The sequence below is a fragment of the Oreochromis aureus genome, linkage group 12, assembly GCF_013358895.1.
Source record: "Oreochromis aureus strain Israel breed Guangdong linkage group 12, ZZ_aureus, whole genome shotgun sequence".
NCBI lineage: Eukaryota > Metazoa > Chordata > Actinopteri > Cichliformes > Cichlidae > Oreochromis > Oreochromis aureus.
Genome location: NC_052953.1, coordinates 2,019,165 through 2,029,883, shown reverse-complemented (window position 1 = coordinate 2,029,883; position 10,719 = coordinate 2,019,165). Strand labels below are relative to the sequence as shown.

Genomic DNA, 10,719 nt, shown 5'->3' with positions numbered 1-10,719 from the left:
TTATTAGATTGATCAGTTTTGCTGAACTATGAAATATTTTGGGTGCAGTGTATTTTTTACATACAGGTATAACAGAATAGCTTTAGTGTTGTTGTTTATTTAAACTTGAGTATGAACTTATACAAAATGCAGCAAGATATTTAAAAAACAGTTTTATTGGTTAAAAAACACATTATATCGGATTAATATCGGTATCGGCAGATATCCAAATTTATAATATCGGTATCGGTATCGGACATAAAAAAGTGGTATCGTGCCATCTCTAGTATCCAGTCAAAGCTCAAGTGACTAATTCAGAACAGGATCTGTAAACTCAAACATAACATTATCAACATGAAGCGTGTATGAAATAACCAACAAGAGACTCACTGGTTGTTGTATTGTTACTTTAATGCTCCTTCAAACTGCATCTGATTAGATTTAAAGTACAACGTGACACCTGCAGCAAGAAAAATGAAAGCAACAGCGCCCCCTTCAAAGACGTACAGTATTTTATATTATCTGACAGAGTTGATAGACTGGGAGCATGCCACTTCATGTAAATGTAATGAGGTATTCTGGGTAGGCCTGGATATCATTGAAGACCACAAACATGGTTGGATAAGCAGCGTCATCTGTGACGCTGTCATACAGGTCTGAGGCACTCCCAGATTTGGGAGGAGGGGTGATCATGCCTTTTTGTCCTTGGGTGTAGTCTCCAACTAGAACTCTGGCCTGGTACATGCGCTTGTGTCCGCTGGTGTCGGGCGTGGCGTAGTTTCCTGCTGAATATGTAGGGTCCGCAGCAAAGTAAGAGCCGTTGCCGTACATCGCAGCTGTAGACAAAGTGAACAAATTAATTGAATAACTAATTAACTTAAACTAGTGTTAAAATATTCTATCCTTGTATGTGTGTACCGTGTGTGATGGCTTTACCATGTTTTCCTGCATAGCTGCGGTTGAAGCCATGTTTGTTGATCAGATGGATGGAGGTGTCAGTGGTGCCGTGAAAAAGAAGCAGTTCATTGTTTGTGTGTTTGTTCTTCACCTCCATTTGTTTCTTCATGATCTGGTAATTCTGCCACAGTGACGGATTTTGGACTCGTTCGATCTGCCGACGTAATCCAAACACATCATGTGGGTGATTTTCATCGAAGTACAATAACTCTCCTTCTTACCTCTGTGTCTGCTCTCTAATGATTATTGACAAAATATTTATAATTTATTCAACATTCAAATTCTGCTGGCTTGAAATGATCCAAGGTGGCAAAGTCAAGGCTTCAAACTGGGAATGGGTGATGTCACATGTCTAGATCCAACACTACAGTTTATGCCAAACCAACTTAAGTTAAAGCTGAGACTTGGGAACTAATTTACTCTCCTTTTGTTTTCAATTATATAAAAAATATAGAATACTTCTGTGTATATCATACAGCCTGGTCTGTGTATTTATGACTGAACATACACTGATGATGGTTGGGTTGAGTCCAGTCTTTGTCAGTTCTTTCTCCACATCGTTGTATTCATTAGATGCTGGAGCCACAGCAAACAACTTCAGCAGGTCGCCCTTCATGTCCTCCCAACATGAAGGCAAAGGCAGAGCGCTGGTACCTGCAGAACAAAAAGTAAAAACTCACCATTGAAACGTTTCAAGCTTTTCTTGGTCCAATGCAAAACGCTGGACACGTTGTTCTGTGTTCTTCCAGCAGGTTAAATGAGGACTACGTGCACATTAATGACTCACCTCTCAGGTCTTTTCGATGGAGCTCCACGTCATTACGTCCGTTTGCTGAAACTGCTTTTTCACGCTTTGGGTCGGCGGTGTACGCGTCATTGTTGATCTTGATCTTTGCTTTTTGTTTTGTCTTGAAAGCTTCCTCGAGGGTGAGGTTGGTGTTCATGTCAAAGGCCACCATTGACCCATTATGGTCCTTAAATTGCCATTCCACCTGCTCACTCATCTCCAAGGCCTTTTTCCTCAAGGCCTCCGCCCGCTCCACCTTACGGATGATGTCCCTGATGGTCATCAAATAAAAAGGTAAAGCAATACTTTAACATGTAACATGTTAAACCTAAGAATTATTGCATGTCAATGGTTTATGTGGCTTTCCTGTTTTCTGACCTGATTGTAGACTCAGCAGTGTAGACATCCTTGGTCAGACCCTCCAGGTGGATCTCCGGGTCCTGGTCCTCTGCTCCTTTATCCAGACGGATGCTGACCGTCAGTTCTCTCTGCAGAGCCTTCAGCTTTTCCATGTCAGCCTGTGACAGCTGACTAATGCAGGGGTCAGAGATGGTTTTCTGTGCCTGCTCAGCCATAATCAGGTCATTAATCCTTTTCTTGGCCTGACTCGCTGCCTGCAGCATCAGACAAATGTATGTTAATAACAGAGATTTAAAGAAAATACATTTATTTTTATTCTACTGAGTGTACTGGAACTATATCTCCTTGACAACAAGACCAGCAGTTACTTCAACACAGTGTCTCTGAATATGGTTTTGGTTGCTCAGTTAGAAACAAAGATTTTTCCTTTGATCTATATTTACGATGGTAGTAAACCTCGCTGTGGTGAAAGACTTGAGGAAGCTGAACTGTGAAGGAACTGTGGATTCATTCTCTAACTGTCATGATCCTGGGTCGTTGACCCAGCGTTTTGTGTTTCATTTTGGTTTCATCTTGTGTTTGGTGTTTATTCTGATTCTGTATTAATTCTTTGGGTTGGTTGTCGTGTTTATTATCCCTACCTATATCTCCCCTCTGTGCTCCGTTCAGGTCCCTGCGTTTTTTGTTGTAAAACAGTCTGTGTGTTTCCGGTTTTACTTTGTAGGTCTTCTTCTCATCATGTCCATTAGTGTCAGCTGTGTCCACCCCTGCATGTCATCTCCTCATTACCTAGTGTGTATTTGTAGTGTGTGTTGGCGTCTGTTCGTCGTCGGATCGTCTGTGTTTCTCGGTGTATTCCACGTCTCTCTGCATTCTCCGTTCGCCGTCTCATGCTTAGGTTTGTCATTTAGTTTTCCCAGTCTAGGTTTTTTCAGTCGCTTGTCATTCCTCACTGCCTGTTCTGTCGCCCCACTTCTGTAAATAAACATCACTCTCATCACCAGTCAACTGCCTGCATTTTGGGTCCCTTTCCTCCTACACCACACGGCTCACCCCGCCAGCCGTGACAGTACGATCCGACCAAAAACATGGACCCAGCGGCATTCGCACCTTCCAAGGAGCTTCGGGAGGAACTAATCGATTCAGTTTCAAGATGGATTAATCTGTGGCTGGAGCATGAGGGGGAGGAATTTCGTCATGCTCTGGAGGCCCGACTACAGCGGCTAGTTTCCAATCACCCCTGGCTGCTGGATTCACTTCACCCACTTCTACAGGACTTCATCCTCAACAAGCTTCAACTTCACCCCCCAACTGCGACAGCTGACCTGCCTGGCTTACCAGAAGATTCTCTCCCCAGTCCACCTGAGGACTCTCAGCCGGACAAAATGCCGCCCGATCAATCGGCTTCTCCTTCCTTCCGGGCAAAACGGCGGTCACGCCGCCATCATCCTTCGCTCGCCAAGCAAGCTCTCGGGGTCAGTGAAAGTGACTGTTTCGTGCACACGCAGCCCCCCAGTGGCCAGCTCACACCAGCCCAGGCTTTTTACAAAGCACTGGGAATCATCCTCATTCCACCCAGCCTATCCTCCCCACAGCAAGAGCAGCCACTTCAGAGCTGCCCCATATCACCGTCCGCTTCCCCTGCCGCTCTCGCCCCTTCTCCCAGGCGGAAGCGACGTCCACGCGGCTGTCAGTTACCGGCAGATTCAGTGAGTCAGGAACGCAGTGTTTTTTCTGCTCCATCTGAGTCTGCATTCATGAACACTCTGTCAGTTATTCCTGAGTCTAGTAATTCAATGCCAGTTAACTCAGGTTTATTCAAATGTGAAAAGATTAATTTAGAAACGGTTAATTCTTTGTCAGACACTCCAAGGTCTGTTGACACCTGCTCTGAGGATTTAAAGGACTGCTTTCATTCTGCCTCTTCCAAGTCCTGTGTTATGCTAACCAAGACTTTAAATTCGAAATCTGAAAATAAGAAAGACTATCTACTGGAAGCTCAGTTAGCCGCCCGGCCAGAAGCTCAGTTGCCACCTCCACCGCATTCAGCCTCACTACCCGTAGCTCAATTACAGTCTCAGCCAGACTTATTACAAACCATGTTACAATCCATAGCCCAGTCAGTAGCCCAGTTGGCAGAAGAATCATTAGCCTTATCCTCCGTTCAGTCTCCAACTTCCCCACCATTATTGTCTCAACCTTTACTTCAGTCGCCCTCAGCCCAGCCACCTGTTCAGCCATCATCTTCACCAACTCCTCCTGTACAACCAGCCATGTCAGTTCAACCCATAAAGGACAGTTCAACAACTTCTTATTCTATGCAGAGAGACAAACCTAATAACAATGAAAACATTCCTCAAGAGCTGGCCAGTTTTGAGACTGAGACGCACTCCAGGGCCTCCCCAGAGGCTGGGTTTCAGCCCCCAGCTGACTCTGGACCCCTGGAGGCTAAGAAGCCAGCTGAGGACTTCACTGGGCTGTCGCTGCCCGAGCTGAGTCACTGCTCGGTGCAGCTGCAGTCAGCTTTATGTTTGCCAGAGGCCCGTATGCCTGCTGGTTCTGTTCTGTCTTTGCCAGAGGTCCCTGCACCTGCTGGTTCTGTCCTGTGTGTGCCAGGAGCCCCGGTGCCCACTGGTTCTGAGACTGTTTTCGCTGGGGGGCCCGAGGAGCCCGTCCAGCCACCAGCTGCTCCACCAGCAGCCTCATCCACGCCTGCAGCAGCAGCCTCATGCATGCCGCTGCCTCCGTCTCCGGCTTCCACGCCGCCGTCAGCTGCAGCGCTTCCGTCTCCGGCTTCCACGCCGTCGCCAGCTGCAGCCTCCGTGGCTTCGTCCTCGCCAGCTGCAGCCTGCCTTCCGCGTGGCCGGCCTCCAGACTTGTATTGCCGCCGCCGCTGCCGTGCGCACGGTCATCCCCCAGAACTGTTTCTATGCCGTTGCCGTCCGCATGGTCGGCCCCCAGAACTGTTTCTACGCCGTTACCATCCGCACGGTCGGCCTCCAGACTCCTGTCGCCATCACTGCCTTCCGCGCGGCAGCCCTCCTGAACAGTCTCGCCACCACTACCTCCTGCGTGGCCGACCCCCTGAACTGTTTCATTCTGGGCTCCTGTGCTGGAGACCTCCGGGCCGGCCACCCGAGCTAAGTGCACTGTTGGGCTGTCAGCCCCCGGGCCGGCCCCCTGACCTGTGTTTTGGACTCTGTTTCTCAAGCCCCAGTCTGTGTTTTGTGACCATTTTTGTTTGGGATTCTGGGGCTTCCGTTTTGGTCCTGGTCCGCCCCCTCCGTCCTGGACCCCCCGCCACCCTCCCGGGTCTGGTGGTGTTTTTTGGGGGGCTGTCAGGGGCCAGCCCTTGAGGGGGGGGGTACTGTCATGATCCTGGGTCGTTGACCCAGCTTTTTGTGTTTCATTTTGGTTTCATCTTGTGTTTGGTGTTTATTCTGATTCTGTATTAATTCTTTGGGTTGGTTGTCGTGTTTACTATCCCTACCTGTGTCTCCCCTCTGTGCTCCGTTCAGGTCCCTGCGTTTTTTGTTGTAAAACAGTCTGTGTGTTTCCGGTTTTACTTTGTAGGTCTTCTTCTCATCATGTCCATTAGTGTCAGCTGTGTCCACCCCTGCATGTCATCTCCTCATTACCTAGTGTGTATTTGTAGTGTGTGTTGGCGTCTGTTCGTCGTCGGATCGTCTGTGTTTCTCGGTGTATTCCACGTCTCTCTGCATTCTCCGTTCGCGTCTCATGCTTAGGTTTGTCATTTAGTTTTCCCAGTCTAGGTTTTTCAGTCGCTTGTCATTCCTCACTGCCTGTTCTGTCGCCCCACTTCTGTAAATAAACATCACTCTCATCACCAGTCAACTGCCTGCATTTTGGGTCCCTTTCCTCCTACACCACACGGCTCACCCCGCCAGCCGTGACACTAACAATGTTTTCTGAACTTTCGACCAAACAAGGAAATCTATTTCTCTGCTGCTTTGTTATTTATGCTAAACTAGCCTCGAGCTCTGCATTACATATGTAGGAAGATCTGAGATCAATATTAATAAAAGAAAGAGACTGTGTGTAATAATATATTTATGCATGACTATTAAAGTAAAAAGACTATTTAAAGAAAGGGTTCATCCTAAAATGCACTGACCTCTGTCTAGAAAGCAGACTTCCAGTAAAATAAATAAATAAGAATGGAAACATGACGTGAATGAATTTGTACCTTGTGGTCATCGGCACACAGGTGAAACACTGCGGGCTTAAACTCCTCCCTCTCCAGGACTAAGTCAGCAGTGATTGGCTGCTCTGCTCCGAGCCCAAAAAACAAAGTTAGTCTAAAACAGCTCAAAATAACACTGTTGTATTATAGCAAAGAGATCTGTGAATGTCACATAGAGTCCAATCTCCATAAAACAATGTGTGAAAAATCCATAAAAACACAATACTTAAATTATTATTCTTAGATCTTCAGAGTGTTGTTAAAAGAAGAGCTGATGTAAAAAATTGTATCAGCCTGAATGTGATTTATTGTTAACAGATTAAAAAACAATGTAATACCTTCAGTTTCGGTAACGACAGTCTTCTCCTCCACCCTCTCTTCCTGTCTCTTCTTCATGCTCATGTGGAAATGTTTCAGCATGGCCGTCTGGAAGATCAGGATCTTCACACTCTGAACAAACCTCGGCTGTTTCCTCTTCACAAACTGCACCACTGCATCCACCATGGCGTCAGCCACCGCTGAAGGGCTGGCCCCTCCCTGACCTTATAAGCAGACAAGGACCAAGCAATGATAATGATGATGATGATGAAAGGATGACAGCTTGTTAGATTCAGAATATGAGTTTCATTTCAATACAGTGCCAAGAGAAAGAGCTGGACAAATGAAACATACTGACTGTCTGAAAAACATAGAAAGAAATCAGTTAGAACACGGAGCACCAACAGTCCACCTCAGAGTCGTTTGCACTGTTGGAAAAAGCACTGATGTGACTGAGATGAGCGAGCATGGAGCAGAGATGGAAACTACCTCGCAGCAGTAAATGCACCGGACAGTTAGCTGCTCTAATCACACATCGCTGTAATCTGACATCACACAGAGTCGGTAGAAGGGAGCTGTGTTTCAACTTTGTATTAAAGACATTTTAGTGGCACAAACTCAGGTTTGTGAGAGCGGTGTGAAGTGAGGATCCTTCGCATTGCTGCACAGTGAACCGAGTTGTGATGGAGGTGTAGCCTGTGGCTCTGCTGCAGGGGAGGGGTGGTGCAGCAGGTTCAGGGGCAGTGCCAGAGAGGCTGGCAGGGCAACTGAGTCCACTCAACTAGTCGTGCTCTCACTATTTGCTGAGAGGGGAGAGAGCGCAGGTGGCGACGGCTGGAAAGCTGCTGCAAAGCCCGATACACTGGGACACACAGCTGTGTGCATCCCAGGTTGTTCCTGTTCACATGACTGTAGTTTGTACAGACCTGTTCCCAGGGCAGGGAAGGCCACAGAGCTGAACTTGTTCTCCTCGCAGACCTTCAGCACTGAGTAAACCGTGTTTTTAATGTTTGCAGGGTCGTTCTGGCCGACGACGTGGACGATGTTCCTGCTGGGCAGCTGCCCGGCTGATGTCAGGATCATTGCAGGAGGCTGAGCCGTGGAACTCACTGCAGAGAGGAAACAGCGTTATCAATGTGAAGCATAGTGAGTCTAAAAAGGAAGTGAAAAGGCTGGAGCTTCATATACACACCAAGCTGAGCACACTCCTGCTCAACTGTTACTCCAGCACCGTCTAAGATCGCCTTGGACACTCCTGAGAAGCAATAAGAGGAGAGCAACAGGTCCAGTTAGTCAGATTTTATTACACAGAAAAAACATGTTTATTTTCACAGAGTTAAATTTCACAGTTACCTCTGTCTCGTTCTCTTTATATGTGCATATTTAAAAAATAATAATTCTCCACCCGCCCTGCAGGCGGTCTTTATCAGTATTTTTGATTTTTGGTTTGTTCCTAGGACTGCGCTGTTCTGGAATCTGCTGAAGCCTCCAGCCCAGTGTGACGGGCACCGCCCTGAGTGCTCTAAAGCACCAGACAGCAGAGGTGGACAAGCAGAGGAAGACAGCTGTAGGAATGTAGCTACACCGAGTGACAGCACCATCAGGAAGAATGAGAAGCTGCAGAAGTACCAAGGGCTCAGAGAAGAGCTCGAGAAGATGTGGAGGGTGAAGGTAACAGTGGTCCCAGTGGTAAATCACTCGGTGCGGTGACTATCAACCTGGGCGAGTGGCTCCAGCAGATCCCAGGAACAACATCTCAGATCAGTCCTAGGAACAGCACAGATACTGCACAGGACCCTGAAGGAAGGTCCTACTCAATGTCTTAACTGTTGTAGCCACAAATATAAGGTCAACACTCACCTGCTTTAAGGTTGAAGCTCTGATTGGAGGAATTGACAATGACATCACTGGCTTCCTTGGTAATGTCACCTGATGATGCCTCAAGGGTGAGTTGATCGATCTGCATCTGGTGCACATCGAGGGAGGTGGACAAGACTGGGACAGAGAAATGTAGGCGGGCGCACACACACACACACACACACAAACGCACGCACACACACACACACACAGTTTTTTTTATAACACTCACTTTTTCACACTCACACCTATTTAAAAATCCACAGTTGACCAACTCTTCCATATAATTAAACAGGAATAGACAGAGCTGAAGATCTGACCCCAGGACCTGTAAGGTGAATGTGCCAACGACCAAAGCACGATGTCGCCTCTTACAGGTTTATTTCTAAAACTATACTAAAGGCATTAAAACAAAAACTTATAACAACTGTCCACCCACCAACATTCACACAGAGTGTTTACTCTCTTCTGTCCAATGTGTTTAACATAAAGCTCAACAGCGACACCTGCTGGACAAACTAGGCTCACAAACACCTTTAACAACATAAATTGTCACTGATGGTCACATCAGGCCACTTAGTAAAACTAAAACATCCTCAGTTTGTCCTGGCCAATCTCTGACCTGCTACATTAAGACTAAACATGACGTTAAACAGGATTCTGCTGGAGCTCTTTGTAGTTCTGATGGTTCTTACCTGAGGAGTGCTGTGATTGGTCGACAGCCTGTTGAGCTGGTACCTCATTAAAACCACGTGCTTCATGTTGGACGTTCCTCTGAGCGGTCTGACCGGTGAACTCTCTGGTGAAACACTGATAATATATTTCATGTGTTACGTTCATACTGGTGATTTTGTTGTTTTCTCAGCACTGATGAAGCTGCTGTAACTGCAGCTCAGTGCAGTGGAACGTTAAGAGGAAAAATACAATTTAATGTTTCATCATTTTAAACCTGAAGGCGGTTTTAATTACATGTTAATGGGATTATGTAATGTAGTCTGATTTAATCTTTGTTGTATTTGATTTGTCAGTTTTTATTGTTTTTTGTTGCTAAATTTACATGATAGGTTTGTTCCTCCTGCAGCATCAAATATATTCTCATACAGCTCTAATGAAATCAGCTGCTTGTATGCTTCACACTGCTGACAAAACATAATTCTGCTAATGTCATTACCTAAGAAATAAAAAGCATTGATTTCTTAATGGTGTAGCTAAGCAAATTTAAAAAGCAGGAAATACGTTAAAAAACCAGAGTACTCGTCTGTTTTCCAGCTGACTAATGAGCTGGATCGAATCAATCGAATGTGTTGGTTTCTGGAACATTACCCCACAGAAAGCAGTGATGTCCCCTTTTTACTTTACGTTTTCAGCTTTGATAAAAGGTGCTCGTAGTTAGGAAGGTTTGAGGGATGTGATTCAACAATAAAGTAAAGTAAACGTGGTGTGCTCAGTCCAAGTGTCTCTAATGTTTTTGGCTGCAGTCTACAGTCACATTTACTTCCCATACACAGGGAGTGAACCAGGGGAGAGAGCCTGATCAAATAAAATTACATTTAATTTGAGTGAAGATAATAATATACGTTACTTTTAGTACAATAAAAATGTCCCAGTAGCAGTTTTGTCCAGTTAAACCTAGCTAACCAAAATGGAAAAGACAAAAATCAAGAAGAGAAAATCTCCATCAGCGGCTCTTTGACATTTTTTTTGACTCTTTTAATCTTTCTTTGCTGAAGCTGAACACGTTCTGTACTGTGCAGGAGACACGGCATGAGATTGATTGGCAATGGTCTACAGCCAAACGGGACACAGAACACAATGCGCTGTAAAAAAACAGAAAGAAAAAAGAAACCCTGAAAAATTGCTGGTGATTTTTTGTTTTCACAGCACTGATGAAGCTGCTGTAACTCCAGCTCAGTGCAGACAAAAAATACTATTTAATGTTTTATCATTGAAGGTGGTTTTAATTACATGTTAATGAGATTATGTAATGTAGTCTGATTTAATCTTTGTTGTATTTGATTTTTCAGTTTTTATTGTTTTTTGTTGCTAAATTTACATGATAGGTTTGTTCCTCCTGAAGCATCAAATATATTCTCATACAGCTCTAATGAAATCAGCTGCTTGTATGCTTCACACTGCTGACAAAACATAATTCTGCTAATGTCATTACCTAAGAAATACAAAGCATTGACTGCTTAATGGTGTACTTAAGAAAGTACAGTTGTCACCGAGCAGAAACGGGAGCTGGAAGCATGTAAAT

At 45.4% G+C, this 10,719-nt stretch overlaps 1 protein-coding gene across 3 annotated transcripts in view; it reads right to left on the bottom strand.

The window, feature by feature from the left end:
• Nucleotides 1–369: 369 nt before the first annotated feature.
• Nucleotides 370–10,719, bottom strand: part of LOC116314359 (protein mono-ADP-ribosyltransferase PARP14-like) — a 32,637-nt gene continuing 22,287 nt past the window's right edge. For all 3 annotated transcript variants that reach the window (XM_039620846.1, XM_039620847.1, XM_031732345.2), the window contains 11 exons: nucleotides 9,158–9,272; nucleotides 8,466–8,600; nucleotides 7,798–7,860; nucleotides 7,532–7,714; nucleotides 6,626–6,829; nucleotides 6,291–6,373; nucleotides 2,102–2,337; nucleotides 1,724–1,995; nucleotides 1,445–1,590; nucleotides 916–1,090; nucleotides 370–815 (listed from right to left, as the gene is read on the bottom strand). In XM_039620846.1, coding sequence (XP_039476780.1) covers nucleotides 535–815; nucleotides 916–1,090; nucleotides 1,445–1,590; nucleotides 1,724–1,995; nucleotides 2,102–2,337; nucleotides 6,291–6,373; nucleotides 6,626–6,829; nucleotides 7,532–7,714; nucleotides 7,798–7,860; nucleotides 8,466–8,600; nucleotides 9,158–9,272 — 1,893 coding nt within the window. In that variant the 3' untranslated portion in view covers nucleotides 370–534. The remainder of the gene's footprint in view (nucleotides 816–915; nucleotides 1,091–1,444; nucleotides 1,591–1,723; nucleotides 1,996–2,101; nucleotides 2,338–6,290; nucleotides 6,374–6,625; nucleotides 6,830–7,531; nucleotides 7,715–7,797; nucleotides 7,861–8,465; nucleotides 8,601–9,157; nucleotides 9,273–10,719) is intronic.